This window comes from Myotis nattereri (assembly GCF_964212035.1).
Source record: "Myotis nattereri genome assembly, chromosome: 16".
NCBI lineage: Eukaryota > Metazoa > Chordata > Mammalia > Chiroptera > Vespertilionidae > Myotis > Myotis nattereri.
Genome location: NC_138091.1, coordinates 25,775,959 through 25,798,808, shown reverse-complemented (window position 1 = coordinate 25,798,808; position 22,850 = coordinate 25,775,959). Strand labels below are relative to the sequence as shown.

General features: G+C 37.6%; 1 protein-coding gene and 1 pseudogene across 3 annotated transcripts in view; one reads left to right on the top strand and one right to left on the bottom strand.

The window, feature by feature from the left end:
* NF1 (neurofibromin 1) overlaps positions 1-22,850 on the bottom strand; it is a 238,183-nt gene that overhangs the window by 160,039 nt on the left and 55,294 nt on the right. The window contains exons 4-12 of one of the 2 annotated variants that reach the window (XM_081109596.1): positions 21,165-21,355; positions 15,300-15,406; positions 8,906-8,973; positions 8,582-8,657; positions 7,743-7,900; positions 6,545-6,718; positions 5,767-5,889; positions 4,732-4,806; positions 3,107-3,136 (exon numbers count right to left, since the gene is read on the bottom strand). In XM_081109596.1, coding sequence (XP_080965722.1) covers positions 3,107-3,136; positions 4,732-4,806; positions 5,767-5,889; positions 6,545-6,718; positions 7,743-7,900; positions 8,582-8,657; positions 8,906-8,973; positions 15,300-15,406; positions 21,165-21,355 — 1,002 coding nt within the window. The remainder of the gene's footprint in view (positions 1-3,106; positions 3,137-4,731; positions 4,807-5,766; positions 5,890-6,544; positions 6,719-7,742; positions 7,901-8,581; positions 8,658-8,905; positions 8,974-15,299; positions 15,407-21,164; positions 21,356-22,850) is intronic. The other variant, XM_081109597.1, reaches the window with a different exon arrangement.
* LOC308532568 (cyclin-dependent kinase inhibitor 3-like) lies at positions 9,107-9,862 on the top strand (annotated as a pseudogene). Its single transcript has 2 exons — positions 9,107-9,147; positions 9,206-9,862. The product of its transcript is annotated as a cyclin-dependent kinase inhibitor 3-like (transcript).

Genomic DNA, 22,850 nt, shown 5'->3' with positions numbered 1-22,850 from the left:
CAATGTTTCTCTCTCCCTCTCTCCCTCCCTCCCTCCCTCCCATTCTCTAAAATATGTGTATATGTGTGTGGGCACTTCCAATTTATAATATTCCTGCTATAGAAAACACCTGAAAGAACAACTGAAATTTGTTGGTAATGGGAATTTAATAGCTTCACATCCTATTCACAGGTTCCTTCTTATTCCAAACTAAGCTAAATTCTCAACATTTAATTTTTTCATCCATAATTCTCAGAATATTTTCAGTAGCATCAAGTTTTATTACTTTAATCCAAAACTTTGAACTACGAACTCTATTTACTAGATAGTAAATTATACAACCAATTTACAACACATAATTTGAATATGAACTACAGTGAGAAAGGGAGGGACTCAAAAGCTGTGAGGGGAAAAATACTTTTGGGGGTATAATATGGTTGTTTCTGCTTTTCCTTCAACTCTTAGTTTATTTAAGCTAATTCCTAACAAATGATCAACTTTTATTTTGGTTATATAATGAATCCTTTAAATTTTGCTCAATTTGGTTATTTGACTTGTCCAAACAATCAGTACAGCATGATTTCCACACATTTACTAATGCTACGGCTTATATTCATCAGCTTAAAATTGAAAAGGCTGAATAATCACAAAATGTATTGAGATAAGGGTCTTCCTCACTCTACTGACCCCACAATATCTTGTCAGAAACTGATTAAAGAGATACGCATCCGAAGTGTACAATTCAACAAAACATCATCTGCATACGCATCATGCACCCACTGCCCAATGTCAAGTCTCTTTCCATCCCATCTATCCCCCTTTGCCCTCTTCTACCTCCCCGTCACCTCTGCCCCTTTCCCTCTGGCTCTCACCATATTACTGTCTGTGTCTATGTGATATATATATGTATATATGTATACATACATATATTTTAATCCTTTCACCTTCTTTCACCCAGCTCCCAAATCCCCTCCCCTGACAGCTGTCAGTTTAGTCTGGCCCATACATCCATGCTTCTGTTCTAGTTTGTTAAATTACTTTGTTGATTAGATTCCCCACATATAAGTGAGTTCATATGGCATTTGTCTTTGGCTTATTTCATTTAACATAATATTCTCCAAGTCCATCTAGGCTGTCGCAAAAGGTAAGATTTCCTTATTTTATATGGCCAAGTAGTATTCCATTGTGTAAATGCACCACAGCTTTTTTATCCACTCATCTACTGATGGGCACTTGGGCTGTTTCCAAATCTTGGCTATTGTAAATAACACTGCAGTGAACCTAGGGGTGCACATATTCTTTTGAATTAGTGTAATTTAGGTACCTGCTGAAATTGTATCATACTACCAGGTGCACGCTATAAAACAACTTGATTTTAACTTAAGATTTGGTGATTTTAATAACTGATACTTTCCATAACTTATAAATTCACTTATCTTACAGTAAAAGTTAAAGATACACTTTCAAATAAAATAAGAACTAAAAACTAGGCACCATGTAGTTGGTAAAAATTTTTGTGTTTTGAGCAGTTACTAAATGTGTCATTTCTGAATCTAGTCAATCAAAGTAGACAATTTTTTTTCCCTTGAAAACACTAAGTTTATTGCCAAACAAATAGCATTACTTTTAAAATCTGATCAAATTATGTGCAATTCTCCAGGAGAGAATTTAAATAAATTTTCAAGTACCTTGGAAATAATTTCTTCAACCTCTCAAAAGAAAGAAAACATCTCATTCTCAATATATGAACTAACCATAGAAAACTATACTAAGTTGCCAAATGGAAAAAAAACCCAGAATACTAAGTACTACACCAGCTATAGCATTTTCCACTGATGACTAAGACATTTGGTTCATATATATGTATATTATGCCTTTAATCTCCCAATTATAACAACATATATAAATTAGCCTAATGGAAGCCTATAAAGAGCAAGATGTTTTTTAAAATATTTTTATTGATTTCAGAGAGGAAGGGAGTGAGAGAGAGATAGAAACATCAATGATGAGAGAGAATCATTGATCGGCTGCCTTCTGCATGCCCCCGACTAGGGACCGAGCCCAAAACCCAGGCATGTGACCCCGACCGGAATCAAACCCAGGACCCTTTGGTCGACACGCTGACGCTCTATCCACTGAACCAAACCAGCCAGGGCAAGAGTAAGATCTTAACATAGATCTTGTAACTACAATTCATCTCTTATGACATGCCATAATAAAAAAGGTGACAGTATTATGAGTGCTACTGATGAAAGCTTACATTATAATAAAATTCAAATAGTGAATAGACCTTCAGATTTCTTAAGAAGAAACAGTGGATATTTTAGATCTAAACACAGTACTTATGAACTGAGCATGAATATGTTCACAAAAGCAAAAACAAAACTGTAAATACCAACACAAATTCTGAATAAACTCTCAAAAACACATCAGCAAAACTTTTATCTTATTTGAGAAAGTGGTAATTTATTTATTTACTTTTTTAGTCTATGAATTGGCTAAAGCACCATGGAAGAAGAAAACTTATGAGGTGTATTGAACCAAGAATCATTTAAAAGGAAATCTTACACTATGAATAAATTTAAGATTAGGAGTCCAAATGTCTAAGAAAATTTTCATGTAATTTCAAGATAAAATATTTTCATAATTAACTGCCTTTGATAAGATTATATAATAATCAATTCCATAAATTTACCTATTTACTTTATAAACAGTCCTTTTCGGTCAGAAAGTACTTCACATTCAGTATCTATTAGCCTCAAACCAAAGGGAGGAAAAAGCCCAACAACAAACAATTTATCAAATAGTCTATAATTATAAAGTATCATTATCAAAGGTATAACTTTAAAAGATACTTTACACACTCAAATTTATATTTCTTTTCAAGCTATTCATCTAAAGCTTACTGATGCTTAGTATTTTAAAACTTAGTCAATATAGATTTTTCTTTATAAAAATAGATTTCACATTGATGTGACTTCTGATACAGACACACTCCACCTTCACACATGCAGTACTCGTCAGAATAGAGGAGGATGCACGACCACTTCACCGTATACACTGAGGCATGCATGAAGTACCACTCCAGGCATGCTTTAAACCCACAAAGAGCAGCTCAGCCACTTACAGCAGTGCCAAGTCCATGCTTGAAAGTGCTCTATATAGTCAATTGTAGACAAAAATATTTTACAATTAAAGTAACTAGCCACAAAGTATCAAAAAAGTTTACTTGTGTTTACTAAATACAAGTTTTAAGCATTTATGTAAAACCATACACTCTAATAAATGGAATGTTTTTAATATTATGAGCCAAAGGGGGTAAATGTAATAATATTTTATTTCTGAATTACACATAAACTTGAGGGGGGAGATCATCTTTTTTTTTTTTTTTTTTTTTTTTTTAATGGCCTTGAAAGTAAACCTTGAGGATATAATGTACTGTCTCATTACACTGGTAAAAGAAAAAAATGTTAAGTTTTTAATACAAACATACCTTATCTACAATCAGATTCATGAAACTTTTCCTTTGGAACAAATTGTATTTAATGTTACTTCTACCTATCAGTGTAATTTAATTCACTGATAGTCAACTGAGGGTCAACTGAGGGAGGTGTTATTGTCTCAGGCAATTTTAGTTATTCATAATGTCTGGGTGTGGGGAGAGGGAAGTGTCACAAATATGGCAGGATGCTAAACATCCTGCAACACACAAGCAGTCCTACACAACAAAAAATTATTCTGCCCAAAACACTGCTAGCACCCCATTGAGAAAAATTAAATGTGTCACTAAATAGCTTTATTAGTAGTTATTTTTTCCCTTCAAAAATGAATAAAAGAAAATGTGGGCAGACTTTTCTGTAATTCAACACATCTAAGGCAAATAAAGATGGGAAGGTATTTTAACTCACCAGAGACACACTCTTAAAATGGAATCTGATGATAAAGAGGACAAATATAGCTAAATCATCAATTATTAAAGTCCCTTTTAGGGCAGAAAATGGGAAAAAGTTAACCAATTTATATAAGTGTGAACACATATAAATAGATAAAAGTGGAGCTATGATAAATAACACTTGAGAACTCTCAAAAGGTGATTGTTCATAATTAGAAGAACAGAATGTTTTAAATCAATGGTTCAAATTTGATAAGGTTTCATTATCTTTCTATTGAATGTACTCATATCAGAGTTGAAGGTTTTACAAGTATCTTTTAATGAATTTGCTTATTTTGTCTAATATGGCTTTGTAACATGTGAATACCTCTATTTAAGTACGTTAATATTTCATTTGTTTAAGGAAGACAATTTGATGTCACCATTTTTAAAACATGTCATATTGGGCTACAGCATAAATAACTACTACTTTTAATTTAAATGGTAAGGTGACAAGTCAGAACATATCAAAAGCTGAGGAAAAGCTAAGAATATTAAGAGTATGCAACAAGTTTTAGAAAGAAAATCTTAAGTTATATTTTCAGTGGCACTTTCTCAAGGATATTGGATCCAAATTAAATATTTTAGGTTTTATCTTTCCAAAAGATCCTATTAACTCCATCTTCCTCAATAAGGGCCCTCAGGTCAGACTGATTATGAAAAATATAATTGTATATAAGTTTACTAGATATTATCAATAACCACCTATGATAAATCTTCCTATATCATGTATCTAAATTCAGAACCTTCTGTAAATAAAGAATATCTTTCTTAAAAAGAAATAAAAATTTAAGTAATTTAGCAATACCTTTTGGACTTACATTGGTGATGATTCGATGGAGGGAATTTACCAGCACATAGTGAAATGTAGAAGGGGAATTCTGAGCCAGGCAGATCTACAGAGGGCAGAAAAAAATAGCAGATTATTTCTGTAAAAAATATTCAGTAACACAAATGAGAACAAAAGAAAAAACAAAACTAACAAAAAATTTTTAAAAATAGAATAAATTTTTAAGGTCTTTAAACTAATATTGATATACCAGAGGCCCAGTGCATGAAATTTGTGCACTGGGGGGGGGTGGGGGGGGGAGGGACCCTCAGCCCATCCTGCACCTCTCCAATCTGGGACCCTTTGGGGGATGTTCGACTGCCGGTTTAGGCCCGATCCCATAGGGACTCACAATCTGGGACTGCTGGCTCCCAACCGCTCGCGTGCCTGCCTGCCTGACTGACCATAATTGCTTCTGCCTGCCAGCCTGATCACCCCCTAACCACTCCCATGCCAGCCTGATCAAAGCCTAACTGCTCCCCTGCTTGCCCGATCGCCCCCAATTGCCCTCCCCTGCTGGCCCGTTGGCCCCAACTGCCCTCCCCTGCTGGCCTGGTCCCTCCCAACTGCCCTCTCCTACCAGCCCAGTCACACCTAACTACCCTCCCCTGCTGATCTGGTCGTCCCTAATTGCCCTCCCCTGCAGACCTGCCCCCCCAAAACTGCCCTCCCCTGCAGACCTGGTCGACCCCAACTGCCCTCTCCTGCTGGCCTGGTCACCCCTAACTACCCTCCCCTGCTGGCCTGATCGCCCACAACTGCCCTCCCCTGCCAGCCATCTGTGGCTGTGGGCGCTGCCATCTTTGAGGGTGGGGCAGTCAATTACCATATTCCCTCCTTATTGGCTGTGGGTGCTGCCATACTTGTGACCGCATGAGGGTCAATTAGCATATTCCCTCTTTATTAGATAGGGTAATAGTGAGCAATACCAGTATTGGTGTAACCTATTCATCTTTCTAGTCTTTTCACATTTATAAAGGATCAATAGCATCAGTGAATATAACTGGATAAAAACCAATGCTCTCACCTTAAAGTGTTGGTTGTTGTGAGGGCTTATACGAAAGCAAGAAACAAGGCAGTCAATCATTAGATCCACATCCGCAGGCTGGCTGCCTCTTGAGAATGGTTTGCTTGGATTAAAGAGCAGGTTCTATGAAAATCCCAATAGAAAACAAAAGCCTTTAAACAATCATGCAGTCTTTCTCTTTCTAGCATTTAATAATATCAATACATCATCCACATTGATGGCAGTAGCATTCAGTTGCCAGAAGAAGCACAAAGCACTAATATTATGGTTCATCAGTCTGATAAAATTCTTACTATACCATATATAATCCCTTTCAGGTCCTAATATATTATTTTAAAACCAAGTCAGAATATTTATGCTAATTTAAGAAAACTCATTAATTATGTGTTTTCTTCATATTCTACACCACTGTATTTAGCCTGAGGAACAAGTAACAACAAAAAGATCCTATGAACTCATTATCAAAGAAGACTCAGAACTTTAGTGTTAGCAGTGATCTTTGACAATTTAGTTTAACCCTTTGAGTGCCAACCAATATCCTAGGAACTATGCTAAAATTGCCAAGGCATTTTTGCTGATTTTCCTTAGGTGCCATCTGTCAATAAAGAGTGAACTATGAGCATCTAATAGTGACACTGCAGGAGGAGCACTTTTGGCGAAAGACAGGAGGAGAGCGATTGCGCTCCCCAGCACTCTAGGAGTTAATACTTATACTTGAAGTTTACTTCCCATTTAATTTTTTTTTAAGTTTACAGTAAAGAAATAATAAGGACGTTACCTTAAGATCGACCACCATAGACTGAACTAGTAGGAAAATGACGGAGTTATCTTCCCAATTGATGTAGGTACTTGCTTTACACAATTTGACACAGGCAATTGCAGCACTTTCAGTCAGCTGCCTGCTTCCTCCATGGCCAGCAAGTGCTTTACGAAGACTGTCCAGAAACAACTTCTACAGAATTCAAATACAGCAAAAAGATAATATATGAAGTTTCTCATATTTCAGATTTATCTAATAAAGTAGCAAAATATCAGCCTCTAAAAACTGTACTCTAAAAATACATAATTGATATCCATGGGTTTTAATTTCTCAATGAAAGGAGTTGTCTTTTAAATATTTCTCGAAGCCAAAGAATAGAATCTGTTCTTCACATTCTTTGTTGAATTATTAAAGAAACATAAGAAACAGTCCTTCCCAAACAAGGGAATTCACTGTTCAACCTTAATTCAGCTGATATTCTTTTTTACATTATCCTTAATTCCTAAATATTAATTTGTTTTGGTTATGGTCTATGTCAAACTGTTCATTTTTACCTAAAACTCCAGGCTATATTTAACCTTCAGTCTTCTAACTAAGGATATATCCTAAGGCTGACTTATTGCTCTAAATTCTGTTCCTCGCAACAAGTTATCCCTTCTTGTGATCTCGAGCTCTCTTTGCACTAACAAAATTCTCCCTTTGGATTTTCTCCTAAATAAAATTTACAAGTATTCTCAAATATAACATGTCAAAAGCTAGTAACTAAACAACAGAATATACATCCTTCTCAAGTACACATGAACAATGTCCAGGATAGACCACATGTTAGGCAACAAAACAAGCCTTAATAAATTTTAAAAGACTGAAGTCATATAAAATATCTTTTCTGATCACAATGAAATGAAACTAGAAATCTCAACAGCAGCCCAGCTGGCTGAGCACTGACTTATGCACCAGTCAAGGCACATGCCCAGGCTGCAGGCTTAATCCCTGGTGGTGGCGTGCAGGAGACAGTTGATTGATGTTTCTCACATCAATGTTTCTCTCTCCCTCCCTCCCTAAAAATAAATAAAAACATATTTTTTTTTAAAAAAAAGAAAAAAATGGTCCCCTGAACTATCATCTTTACAGAATGCTAAGCCTGAAATAATACACCCCTTGAGTAAAATAAACTGCTTCACATCTGGACATATGGAAATAATTTTGCCCTCCTCACCTTATTCATGTTGTTTTCATCAACCACATCCCTGGATATATCCTGGATTATTTCTGGACACAAGATAAGAAGAATGATTTGTAGTGGCCAAACTGCTGCTTTACGTTTGGTGCTTTCAGCAAAACCATCCACCAAGTCAAAAAGCTTTTCTGCACACTCTATGTAAAAAAAAATGTAAATAGTAAATGATTTTATTAGATGAGAAGAAAGTCTCTGACATTATCCAAAAATCCAAAGGCCACATATTTAGAATATAAACTTGGAAGTTCACTTAAACAATTAGACAATTCATTCAGGTAAGCAGACAAGCAATGTTCTAATGTCCATGTAGTATTAGAAGAGCTATCTTGATCCATCCTAGAAAAATCCACATTTTAGAATGGCCAAACTTGTGTTTAATATCAATGTGCAGGGCCTCATGTGAAGTCTGATATACCCAAGGAAGAAGGTCTGGACAGCTTCAGGAATCTGTATTCTCTGCCTTGCAGTTGGGCCTGCAGAATTCTAGGTGAGGATACTAATACTTTATACACATCTCTCTAAATACAAAATAAAGCCTCAGAGCACAATAAAGTGCTTCTCTACAATGAAGAGCCATCAAATATCCCTTCCACAACTCTAATGAAAGATCAGAGCTTCATTTCAAATGTATTTATCCATTTGCTCAAGGAAAAGAAAGGGTTGAGGATAATTTAGAAATACAAGAGAAAAATATTTCCTATTTGACATCTATTGATAAGATGTAAAAGCACCTTAATAACAAAAAATAACTTGGAAATTGATAGGTTCCTACTTCATAAGTAAGAGTTTAAAAGACAAAAAACCAATCTTATCCTTACCAGCCATATCTGTCTGTGGAATCTGGTATAGCTTTGTAAATTCATCTGGATAATTTTCTACCCAGTTCCAAAATGCCTACAAATAATAAAACATGTTTTTACATGAAAGCAAGGATATTTTCTTAACATAGTAAATAAAATGTCACACAGCTTCAATTATATCACAAACTACTAATATCTTTCATAAGACTATTGCAATGCACTTCCCTAAAAATTAATGTAAAATGATTATTCCAGCCATGACTTTTTAATTCAAAATTGTAAAGAGAGCAACATTTATAGCTAAGTTAACAAAACTGTAATGCCAAAGAAGTTATGACTTACTTTTTCCAGGCTATTTATAACAGCTAACTGTGCAACCTTCTTTAGGGCTTTAAATTTAAATGCTGTTTCTGGGGGGAAAAAAGTTTTAAAAATTAACTCTAGAAAACAAATACAGTTCAGAGTTACTAGTAAAAAACAAAACTTTGTTCCACTATTATTTCTAAGCAATGTAAAAACAAAGACAATTAATAAAAACCAAAAATGCACTGGCTATGTCCACTAAAAACAAAACTCAACACAAAGTATACATGGCCAGAGATGGGGCAGCCAGGGTGAAGAACCTAGCTCATTGCAAACAAGTGAGTTTGACTCAACAGAGGAAGAGCCTATTGAAGATGAACAGACTCCAATTCAGATATCATGGCCACCCCTGTCACAAGTGAATTGTTCTCGGTTTCTTGGTTTATGTGCTCTTCCAAGTTATAAATTTAAAAATACTAGAAGAAATATCCAAAAAGATACTGAAGAACTAAAGAGCTATGGTATGCACGACATATTGTTTTCTGCATCAGAAGGGAACTATCAAAATATAGAGTCCCAAACCTCTTGGACCTCTACCAGTAGTATGGAATAATCACTCAGCATCATCCAATCCCAGTTGGAAGGACTCCTGACATGGCCAGCTGCTGTGAAATAATGGAGGACCTTAAAATCTGCCTTAAAAATAACAAACAAAAACAAAAACACCTTAATACACTGTTAGGGAGGAGTTGGGAGATCTTGTCTTGTAGCCATCCTCTTGTCTCCTACTATACCTGTCTGACAGTATTACCACAGCAAGCCATAGAGAGCCTGAGAGACCTATGAGGATCTGGAGCAATACAGACCATAAAGCAATATAATTATCTTCACAAATTCCAGGACAAACTAGCTATACATCTATCATCAATAGATTCACTATCAAGGTCTGTATCTAAGGGGGGAAAAAAAAGCAAGAATACTGAACAGGATGTATAAATGACCATGTCTGAAATTTAAAAGTTCTCTAACATAATTTGTATTGATGTTAAACTACTGATGTTATCAACTTGAGTGTAAATGTATATATGCAGATATTCCTAAAGCTTTTATTAATAAAAAAGTAAGTATGCCTTGAACTTCAAAGATGGTTGTGTTTTTTCCCCTTTGTTTTGTTTTTAAACGTACTTTTAAAAAAATATGATACACATGGTCATTGTAGAAAATTTTTAAAATACACAAAATTCTAAGGGAAATTTTAAACATCATCCATGATGCTACCATTTGGAGATAATCACAGTTAACATTTTGATGAATTTTCTTCCATCCATTTTTCTATGCACATATAAGACAAATAAATATATTTACCATAACTGAGACCATGTAGGCTAGATATAATCTACTCTTTTCATTTCACATAGTATTCTAAATTTTTCCATGTCATTAAAAATTCTTCATACATGTATTTGACGGTTCTATATACAATAGTAACTATTACTTGACAATTACAACATGCCAGGTACTTTCAATCTAATATAAATTTAAAAATACTAGATACTGTAAATAAAGAATATCTTTCTTAAAAAGAAATAAAATTTAAGTAATTTAGCAATACCTTTTAATTCTTTCAAAATCTTAATGCTTTCAGACATTACAGATGAGGAAACTGTCTCTGAGGTTACAGATCTAATAAATGATTACATTGGACTTCAAAGCCATAGTCTTTTCAATATGCTTTGATATCTTTCATAATATTTAAGTCAATATATTAAGTCATTGGTCATTTAAACATTTTCCAATTGTTATATATTAAGATATGCCCAATATCTCACTATTATAAAGTAAAAGTTCATGCACTAGAGGGGGGGTCCCTCAGCCCGGCCTGCCCCCTCTCACAGTCTGAGAGCCCTCAGGGGTGGGAGGTCACCTGGCAATCAGGGGAAGGTGACACCCCCATCACACCTCTGCTGCTGCCACTGCCGGCAGTGCAAGCCTTGGCCGGCCCTAGTTACCTGAGCCTTGGGCCAGCCCTGGGCGGCTAAGGGGACTGGGGGACTCCGAAGGTAGGCGCCCCAGTGGGGCTGAGGGGATTGGGCGCCGCCATCTTTGAGGGTGTGGCAGTCAATTAGCATATTCCCTCCTTATTGGCTGTGGGCACCACCATCTTTGTGACAGCGTGAGGGTCAATTAGCATATTCCCTCTTTATTAGATATGTTAAACTAACAAATATTTTTATATCCAAACTAGAGGCCCAGTGCATGAAACTTCATATACTGGAGGGAGGGGGTCCCTCAGCCCAGCCTGCCCCCTCTCTATCTGAGAGCCCTCAGGGCTGGGAGGCTACCCATAGATCAGGGGAAGGCAACGCCCCCATCACACCTCTGCTGCTGCCACTGCCGGCAGCACAAGCCTCAGCTGGCCCTGGTTACCTGAGCCTCAGGCGGCCCTGGGCGGCTGGGCAGCTGCCATCCCAGGCTGGCCTGCGCCTCGGGCCAGGCCTGAGTGGCTGGGTGGCTGAGGGGACTGGGGGACTCCAGAGGCAGGCGCACAGGGTTGAGGGGACTGGGCACCGCCATCTTGTGGCTGTGGGCGCCGCCACCTTTGAGGGAGGGGCAATTAGCATATTCCCTCCTTATTGGCTGTGGGTGCCGCCATCTTTGCAATGGTGTGAGGGACAATTAGCATATTCCAGGCTTTATTAGATAGGATTTTTCCTACATTACTGATTATTTCTTTAAGGTAAGTAAATGTCAGGGTTTGTTTTTTTTTTCTGGCGTTGCAAATAACTTGCTCTCCAGGTCAATTTTAAAATATATCCCTCCAATGTTCTTTGCTCTTGCTCTCCTTTGATTTCAAATGATGGCATGACATTTCACAGTGCTCTTGAGCCTTTTTGCCTTCCTATCTTCATCAACTTTTATCTTTTGATGTCTTAAATGCATTATACACAGTAGTCTATTCTCAATTCCAATGTATAGATCTTTTATTAGTCCATTTCTACAAGTTTCTGACTGAACATCCTACTAATACCTCAAACTCAATAATCTAAAGCTGAATTTATCATTTTCCTGACCACCTTCTCTGCTACCCACCCTTCTTTTCCTTCCCTGCTTTAACCAGTTTGCTCTGTAATACTTAACTTCATAATCTAAATTAATCACCAAATGCTATGTGATGTATTCTATTCAAATGCTATATATTCTGTTTCTTAAATACCATACCAAATTGGTCCCCATACTACCCCATTCTATCCAGACCTCCACTACCCTCATTATTTTTCACTCACATTACTACACAAACTAGTCCCAGAATTTCATGTAACCTTCCATCAAACCATCCGGCAAATTTCAAGCAAAATGAAATATCTAAAATAAAATACTAGTCCCACCTTAAAGCCTTTTCATCACTTCCCATGGCCACTAAATTAAAGCCTCATAAGCCACAAGCACAGTAGTGTAGGAGTTAAGTACTTTGGTCCTAGAGATGGGCAGATGTGATTTGTATTTTTACCCTGCCATTCACTAGCTCTATGACCTCTGAAATGTTACCTCCTAACACTCAATTTCCTCAGCTACATAAAGGATGATAATACTACCACCAGCTTCCCAGGATTACTGTAAGCTGTAAGGACTGATGATAAAAAGCATGTAAACTACATAGCATGATGTGTGGCACATACTGAAAATGAACAATTACTACATTTTTATTAATGTAATCTGACCTACTCCTATACCTCCATATCTTGCTCTTTTCCTCTTAACATTTCTTACCCACAAACAAATGTATATTTCTTCTCTTACTTTATGCTCATCCTATTTGAGTTTGCCACATTGCTTTGCAAATAATTTGATAATTATGTCTTTGTCTCATTAACCAGGCCATATAAGCTCTGTAGAGACAGATGAACTATTTTATTAATCATTGTAAGCCCAACAATTAGCATGGTTTCTTCCACAGTTTCTCAACATATACTGTTGAACAGAATTTAAAACACATTAATTCTTTTACTATTCATATTATGGAAAGTTTCTATTCCTTTTACCATTGTAACCTAGCGCTATCCTTTGACGGCCATTTTAATATTGCCTTTATTGATGACATATTTATCAGCATAAAATCTAAATTTATGTTCCTGGGGGAGCAGGATTCGATGGGAATAACTTACCACAAAAAAACAGTCGTTTATTCACACATTTAGTTTTTTACTTGAGCATAGAGAACCATCTCAATTAATTGTTACGGATAACACATTTCTAAGAAAACTGAGATTTTAAACAAATACCTATTCATTAACAACCTGGACTAGATTTATTTCCAAAATGTCTCTGAACAGTTAAGAAAAATCATAAAACCCCGTTTATATTTCTTCAATTTTAAACATAGAAGTCTCTAAATTTTATCATTCACTTCCTTCACTTCTCAATGTTTAATGATACTAAAATCTTGAAATTTCAACTATGAATTGAGTGGTGGTTCACTGTAATCTAAAATAATTGCTAAGCAATTATCCATATCTTGATGTAATAGCTAAAATAATACTTTTCTGCCTGACTGGTGTGGCTCAGTGGTTGAGCTGCAGTAACTGTGGAAATAGCTTCTGCTCCCGGTGCTGCTCCTTCAAGGTGCCCAAGTCTTCCATGGGGGCCACAGCCCCCGAAGCCCAGAGAGATTTTGTGGTTTTTTTTAAAAGAAAGAACTCTGGTTTTTAATAGTTTTGATCTTTAAAAAAGTTTAAACCTGCATAGCAATCATTTCAAAAATAATTATTTAATGTTCCATAATTAAACTGTACACAACCTAGCCTTGGGACATGGCAGCCAGTGAGGTGAGTTTGGAGCAGTCCCGTGCAGTCCCAGGAGCCAGGAGTCGAGTTCTCATTGGCCTTTTTTGTTTGTTTTTGTGTCATTCTGTTCATGTAAGTTTATTTGGCTACTTGGCACAATCTGGCCCCGAGGCTGAGCGGATCTGCACTGGGAAGAGAGAGCAGCTTGACCCCAGTCCCTTCTCGCTTCCCCTCCCCCACTTGGCTGGATTCCTCAAAGTCGCTCAATGTCTCGGTATTTCTTCCTCAGAATAGAGACCTGGAAGAAATTCTTTTAATTGAACAGGTCACAGTTTGATTCCTGGTCGGGGCACATTCCTGGCTTGCGAGCTCATCCCCAGTGTGGGGCATGCAGGAGGCAGCCGATTGATGATTCTCTCTCATCACTGATGTTTCTCTCTCTCTCCCCCTCTCCCTTCCTCTCCGAAATCAATAAAAATATATTTTAACATAAATAAATAAATAAATTCATTTTCCCCTTTATTAATGTCACTGAAAAGTGATTTAATTGTTGCTTGGTTTTATAATGTTAATTATCTAAAATCATAAATTCTGAATAAGGGTAAGAGAGATGGAACACAGCCTTATAATATTCATCCAAGTAGGTATAGCCTTTTCACATCTCTGATGAACCAGTTATTGAGTTTAAGCAAATGGTAAGAAAACTACACAACATATTTTGAAAATTACACTGCAGAACTATTGAGGTTTTCAAAGTTAATGTAACTAAGTCTCCTTTTAGGTCAGACTGTAAAAAATATTGACAATTCCTTAATCAATATACAAAATAAAATAAAAAGTAGTGTGAATCATAAGATTTCACATTTAAGTTAAATAAAACTAAAAATATATTTTTGTGTGAAATGAATTTAAGTATTTATACTCAATGTATATATGCCCATTAATAATGCCCACTGATTTATATCAACACTTCCCAACTTACCAAAAAAATTCAATTCTTTCTGATAGTTTATTTCAATCAACATCATCATAAAAGCACTTTCCAAAGATTTAAAATGACAATCAAGGATTATAATATCCCCACATGGACTACTACTGACATGTTCTAAAAGGAAGTGAAACTAAGCACTGAAAGCATAAGAGACTTTGTAATACTGCAAAGTCAGTTAAGTAAATAACGGAGCTGAAAACAGAAATGTTAGAAATAAGATTCCCGACTCAATCCCTCTTCTCATCATAAGATCACATACTTCTGGTTCTTCAGCTTCTGAAATAAAACTTTTTATCCTGCTAAGCTATCTGCTTTTAGCTCTACAAAAGCTAAACAGGAACTTCTGAAACCTATAGCTATCCTTAAGAGATAAAATTCTAAAAGTATTAAATAACAGCACCCTTATATACTCTTTATTAAAAGCAAAAATTGTAGTTAAACAAATCTTTCCATTGCCAAGATTTAAGATACTAATTTTCTCTATTGTATGGTTTTCAAAGTTTCAAAAATTACTGAACCATAATATCATTATCCATTTCTCAGGGACATTTGCATTATAAAATCCACTTTGATGTTCTAGCTCAACACAACTAGTACATTCAAAATCCTGGTTTTTCACCCACAGTGATTAATCGCAGCTATATCATACATTTAAACTTACCCTTCAGGAGTCGTTTTAATTTCGCACAATCCACATTGATATACTGTAACAATTCTATATCATGAACATCAACATTGTCTTCTGAACAAACAGTCAATTCCTGTAACCTGAAAGTAAAAACCAAAAATAATTTATCAATTTAAGTCTTAGGATAGTCAAAAATTCTGAATTCAACAGATTTTTCTCACCTCAATGATGAGTTATAAGAGAAAATACAAATATAAAAAATCAGAGAATAAATATTTATGAAAATCTAAGAAAGATAATTTAGGGGATAGGATAAAAGAAACCATGATAATCCAGTAAACTTCACTATGTATATGGTTATCAAATGATACTTTAAATGTGTACAATTTTTTATTTTTTTTTTAAATCATAACATACTAACAACTGTTAAAGCACAGTAAGAGATACATGGGTATTTAAAATACTCTTCTCACCCTAACCAGTTTGGCTCAATGGATAGAGAACTGGCCCGCAGGCTAAAGCGTCCGGGTTTGATTCCCAGTCAGGGAACCCCCCAAAAATAAAATAAAATACTCTTCTCTCTGCTATGTGCATTTTTAATTTTGTTCTATGATAAAAAGTTTTTAAATTTCAAATTATAAGTAAAATATGAAATTTTATTAACGTCTTTCAGAAGCATAAGTGGTACAGTAGTCCCCCCTTATCAGAGGTTTCACTTACTCAAGGTCAACCACACTCCAAAAATATTAAATAAAAATTCCAGAAATGAACAATTCATAAGCATTAAAGTGCATGATGTTCTGTGAAGCATGATGAAATCTCATGCTGTCGGTTCTGTCCCATCTGCTCTGTGCCATCTTTGAAAACTCTAGAAATTTTTTAGTCACCAGAGGCTTTGTTTTATAGGATTTTGTTGCATTTGCACATGTAAAAATAGACAACTTTTGTGTATTTCCTGAATCTAGTTCACTGATTCCATAATAGAAGTGTTTCCAGAATAAGCCAGTTTCTTATCTTTCAGGGGACAGAGTGCTCTGGGATATATGAAATACATGTTTCAGACAACTGCATTTGCTATTTCATTAGCTTGTGCCAGAAATAAAAGCTGATGACCACTCACCTAAAATACCATTCTCATGGTTTAATTTAGAGATACCTTATGACATTGCTGCATAGCAATAGGTAACTTAAAATATGCAAGTATCTAGAATGGCAGTTCTTTCTGAAGACTCATTTTATATCTTATACTAGAGGCCGGGTGCACAAAAATTTGTGCACTCGGGGGGGAAGGGGGGGTCCTTCAGCCCGGCCTGTGCCCTCTCGCAGTCTGGGACCCCTCGGGAGATAACGCCCTGCTGGCTTAGGCCTGCTCCCGGGTGGCAGAGGGCAGGCCCAATCCCTAGGTGCAGCCCCTGGTCGGGCTCAGAGCAGGGCCGATTGGGGAGTTGGGGCACCGCGCCCTGTCATTCACAGAGCAGGGCGGATTGGGAGGTTGCAATGCCACCCTCAGTCACGCTCAGGGTAGGGCTGATTGGGCGGTTGGGGCACCGCCGCCTGTCACACTCAAGGCAGGGTCGATGGGGAGGTTGCGGCGCCACCCCATCACGCACAGAGCAGTGCCAATCAGGGGGTTGGGGCGCTGACCCGTCACGCACAGTGCAGGGTCGATCAGGGGGTTGGGGAGCTCCCCCCTGTCACACACAGAGCAGGGCCCATCAGGGGGTCGGGGAGCTCCCCCCTGTCACTCACAGAGTAGGGCCAATAGGGGAGTTGGGGCACCACCCCCTGTCACACACAGAGCAGGGCAGATCAGGGGTTGGGGCGCTGCCCTCTATCACCCACAGAGCAGGGCCAATCACAGGGCTGGGACGCCGCCACTCTCACACTCAGGGCAGGGCCGATGGGGAGGTTATGGCTCTACCTTGTCACACACAGAGCAGGGCGCCGCACGCTGTCACACACAGAGCAGGACCAATCATGGGGTGGGGCGCCTCACCCTGTCACACAGAGCCGCAGGGCAATCATATCAGGCACAGAGCAGGGCTGACCAGGAGGTTGGGGCGCCTTACCCTGTCACGAACAGAGCAGGGTGGATAGGGAGGTTGTGGCCCCGCCCCCTGTCACACACAGAGCCGCAGGGCGATCAGGGGGTTGGGGCGCTGCCCCCTGTCACGCTGATCCCGATGCCGGGAGGCCTCTCGGCTTCGCTGATCCTGGTGCTGGGAGGCATATTACCCTTTTACTATATAGGATAGAGGCCTGGTGCAAATGAACTTCTAGTTCTTTTTCCCTTTCCTCCCTCCATTCCTTCCCCTCTCTCTCTCCTTCTTTTCCTTCTTTCCTTCCTCCCTCACATTCTCCCTTCATTCCTTGTTCTCTGGCTCTCTTTTTTTAAGGAGTGCATAGCTCCTTCTAGTCACGTTTTATACAAGACCCCAGTTCTACTCCCTGCATTATTAGGTTACAGGCTTTGTATCCAGTTCCATTTGGATATTAGCCCCATATCCCTGGGTTAAGGAGAGAGTAAAAACCTAACCATCTTCACCCTTCTTTTGTTGCAAGGCCAGGTCAAGCTTCAAAACCATCTCTGGTTTTCATTTCTGGACCTGGTGGATGGGGTTGGTGGGTGGTGTTTGTTTCACTTAATTACTATATATTTTAAATACCATTCTGTTGTTATTCAGTTTACCTGGCCTTTCTAGATGTTGTAGTGGCAGATTCTTCTACTTCATTTCTTTTGCTCAAACTACTCTTTATTCTATTTATCTGTTTCAGAAATGATGTTTAAACTTCACAAAATATCCCTTCCTATGGAACTAACTGACTATTAAAAGGAGTTAAATTTTTCTTCCATTTTTCACAAACAACCACAAGAGCCAGCTTTTCAAATTTATTTAGTTGTGTTTCCTAAGGAGCCATATTCCATATTTCTAGGCACTTTGCATCAGCTGTGGAATTTTTAGCATGTTAATCAGTAATGAGGACCTTCTGATTCCCAGTGTGATGAACTGCTCAGCTTTTCTTACCCTGATGAGATGAAGAACTTTAGTGTTAGTGCATAGCCTAATTTTAATGTTAGCTATACATCTGTAGGGTAAAGCAATGAAAGGATGTGAGAAGGAAGAAGTGAGATTAATTTCATTTTCAACTAAGGTTTAGTGTGATGATTAATATCAGTTTTAAACTAAATGGTTACAATTTGAGTTAATATTATGAATAAGATCATGCAGTATTTGTTGTTCTTTACCATATCTCTCTTTTCAGATATAAAAATTAGTAATTCCATTCTACTGCTTACACTTTTTATATTAATTGAAATAATGGGTATGCCTCATTAAAAAGCACAATTCATTAGCAATACCATCTTTTCAGAAGCTGATGTCTGCAGTTGTTATTGAAAAAAGAAAACTTTAACCTCTTTTATTTAGACTTAAGTGAATTTTTACATCAGTGTAAAAATCTATACTTTTGTTGTTTTACAAACAAATCATGCTTGGATAGACAAAAGACATTGTATTCTTTTGATCATTTTCTACCTTCAATGTAAGATTATTTCATATAGTAAGGCTGGACTAATAGTCACCTAAGCAAAAAAGGAATTTTTTTTTTTTTTGCACCTCCGATTCCGTAGGTGTTTGTTACCTTGCTGCTTCAACCAGTGTATGATTCCCTAGAATATGAAATGTCATCACTCAAAAGATTTCATGAAGACATTGTATATTATATAAACATTACCAAACATCATCAATTATACTGTACCATTAAATAACATTTTAGTTTCTTTGCACTGGGAATTCTGTGAGCAGATAAAAGAATATTGTCTAGCATCATGATCATAGAAATGCCATTTTTTATTTAAAAAACTGCAGGTTTTTGAAGTTAGCCAATTCTCCCAAAGTGCCATGGCACAAATTCTCAATTATGATGCATGTTCTCATTCACACCTATTAGAAAACTACAGAAGAATAAATACCTCTGACTGATGGAAGTCCACTATTCACACAACATAGACTTGTCAAAAGATGCAGGTACCAATAAGCAAAGAGGATTGTTTTCTTTATTCAGCATTATTCTGTGACTAGTGGCCCAGTGCATGAAATTCGTGCACATTAAAAGGGGATTAATAAAAGGAAATATTTTAATATTGCTATTTTCCCTTTCTCCATAACAGAAGTGTCAGAGATGAAAGAAAATTAGTAAAACGTGTATGAAAATCTTCCTCCTGTCAGAGTCTGGGGCGTGCTGCAGGTCAAGTGCCCGCACACCCACGGTACCTCAAAATCACACGCGATTCAGACCCAGCCAGCCTCCCCACTATGGGGCGAGATGCAGACCTGGCCAGCCCCACCCTTGTCAAGACCCGCCAGGCGGGGGGCGCAGCCTCAGGTCCCCTAGCCTGGCGCCAGATGGGAAGTGCAGCCTCAGGGCCACTGTCAAGCCCCACAGGGTGGAGGGCACAGCCTCAGGTCCCCCGGCCCAGCGCTGGGGCGGGGGCGTGGCCTGAGGTCCCCCAGCCCAGGCCGGGGTGGGGGGCGTGCCTTGAGGTCCTCCATCAAGCCATGCTGGGCAGGGGGCATGGCCTGAGGTCCCCTGTCAAGCCCTGCCAGGTGGAGGGGTGCACCCTGAGGTCCCCCATCAAGCCATGCTGGGTGGGGGGCTCAGCCTGAGGTCCCCTGTCAAGCCCTACCAGGCGGGGGGGGGGGGGGGGGGGGGGGAGGGGGCGCGCAGCCTCAGGTCCCTGCTGATTTCTCATTAAGGCTCTTTACAGGAACTCGGCCTCCACTGTGGGTGCAGCCATCTTGTGTTACAGAATCCCTGCCTCCACTGTGGGCGCAGCCATCTTGACCGTTACGATGTGACGGTTTAATTTGCACATTCCCTCTTTATTAGGTGAGATTCACTGAATCATTAAGTGATTCATGCTATACTTCCTACTGGGTCATAATTAAGGATCCACTCGACTCCACTTGCATGAGAAAGACAAATCATATGAATGAAAGCAAGTTCCAGAGTTATTGGCTACTGTCAATTATAATTCAATTCCATTTTGCACCATGTATACCAATTTCTCTATCTGCAGGATATAACAACTAATGATCACATGATGATTTTATCATACAATTTTAAAGCACAGCAATATATATTACAAAAGAAATATCATTAAAATGTGGTTAAAACAGAAGTAGCAAACCTGGTATAACAACACTAATAGACTCTGACGCCAGTCCATCTTAGAAATAATGGGTCCTCCATTTTGGCAAATTGCCTTGATAACTTCTTTGGGTATTAGTTTGCTTACCTGTAAAATGAGGAGTTACCACATACATTTCAAAGATACTATGAGGCTAAAACAGCATTCTGCAAATGCTCAACAAATGGAAATTTCTGCAGTTTGTAAAGTTAAAACACAGACCACTTTCTGGAGGTTTCTACTTGACAATTATTCTCTTCCTTGTGCTTCCATATTTTTGAGACATTTTGGTTTAGGGGTTTGTTTGTTTGTTTGTTTTATAACTTAGGCTCTTGTGATAAGGAGTAGAGCTGTGAGATCATTAGAATTCTGACTACTCATCAATTATTCTATCTGGTTAATTTCATTTGAAGAAATAATATGTTAAAAAGTCAAAAATTCATTCCTAGTGTTCAAAGGGAAAAAAAGCATGGTCATGGGTAACATTTCCTAAAATTTAGACTTTTGATTTTTGTAACAGTACTCATATTTAATTGTACACACCACTATCACAGTAATAAAAATTTCAAAGAAATCAATGCATAAAATTTCTACAAAAGCTGAGGTCAAACTCATTTCTGTCAACTTTTAATTTTTATGCAGACGATAAGAAAAACTTCTAAAATGTGTATTACTTACAATAGTCCTATGTAGATTTACACACTAACCTGGTAGAAATGCGACTAAAGACTGCATTGAAGTTGTTGCAGCTGAGAGAAAATAAAACTCCAGAGGCAGAATTCCGAAGTTCAGCTGCATGTTGGTTTCCTTCACGACAGGTGTGAAGAAAATGGCAGATTTCTGGCAGCAACTGTTTGACCAGCATTGTTTCATCTAATCTCATTGTGTCCTTTGGTTGCTAAAATAGAAATAATCACAATTCTAAAACTTCCTTAAATTCACATGTAAATATTTTCTATTATGAAAATTTTCAAATACATGAGTTGAAATAGAATAACTAACACCCTTATATACACTCATCACCTAATTAGATTCAATAATTGTTTACATTTCATCATGTTTGCTATATATACAGTCAGTCTAATAAAGAGGATGGTTCCATCTTTCGCCTCTTTAATCACAATAAAAGTCCAGCCCCCATCCATCCATCTTCCTCAGCCCCCCACACCCACTCCTGCCTGTCCCATTTATCAAATCCCTACAGGAGTCCTCCGCTCCTGGGAATCCTCAGTTTGTTGTGAGTTCTAAATAAACATTATTCATGTTCCTTAGTGAGTGAATGTGTCATGTGTCTCAACATCCAAATAATTTTCTGGATGGGCCATCACACCTGCCTTTGAGTAGATTGACCAAAACAGATAAATATTATTTATTACAAATAACTTTCTTTTGGTTAATCCATTTCAAAGTTATAAACATAATACTTCAGCCCTACATACTCCAGCATCTCTTAAAAATAAGGACATTCTCCAATATAATTTCAATCAATCATAACATCAAGGAAAAATAAACAATTCCCTTGTATCAGCTAACACCCAATCTGTAATCAAATTTCCCTAACAACCCCCAAAATGACTTTTCATTGCTTCAAAAGAGGTTCATAGATTGTAACATGATTATGTTCCTTTAGTTTTTTTTTTTAATTTCTTTATCGATTAAGTTATTACATACTACCCCTCATCCCCCCCACTTATGCCCTCACCCCCGTTGTCTGTGTCCATTGGTTAGGCCTATATGCATGCATATAAGTCAGTGATGGCGAACCTATGACACGCGTGTCAGAGGTGACACGTGAACTCATTTTTTTGGTTGATTTTTCTTTGTTAAATGGCATTTAAATATGTAAAATAAATATCAAAAATATAAGTCTTTGTTTTACTATGGTTGCAAATATCAAAAAATTTCTATATGTCACTAGGCACCAGAGTTAAGTTAGGGTTTTTCAAAATACTGACACGCCGAGCTCAAAAGGTTCGCCATCACTGATATAAGTCCTCTGGTTGATCTTCCTTTAGTTTCTTTACTCTAAAACTATCTCCCTCCATATACATCATCTTTATTTTCTATAACATTGACATTTTTTTAAAAAGTGGGCCAGTTGCCTTACAAAATGTGACAACTTGTTATTGTAATTACTGTATTTTCTGTAAGGTGGAACCTAAACCTAGGTCTGATATCATTCAGGTTAAACACTTTAGGTAATACAGTTCAAATTATATCACATTGGGAGTACATAATCCCAAGTGATTACACTGTAAATGACACCAAGTTTGATAACTTCAGTGTTAACACCAAAATCTCTATTTTGTAAAATAAATCTCTCCTTTACATTTAACAAATCAATCAATGGATAAGCTATCCTGCAGATATACTGTTCCATATCAATATTTCAC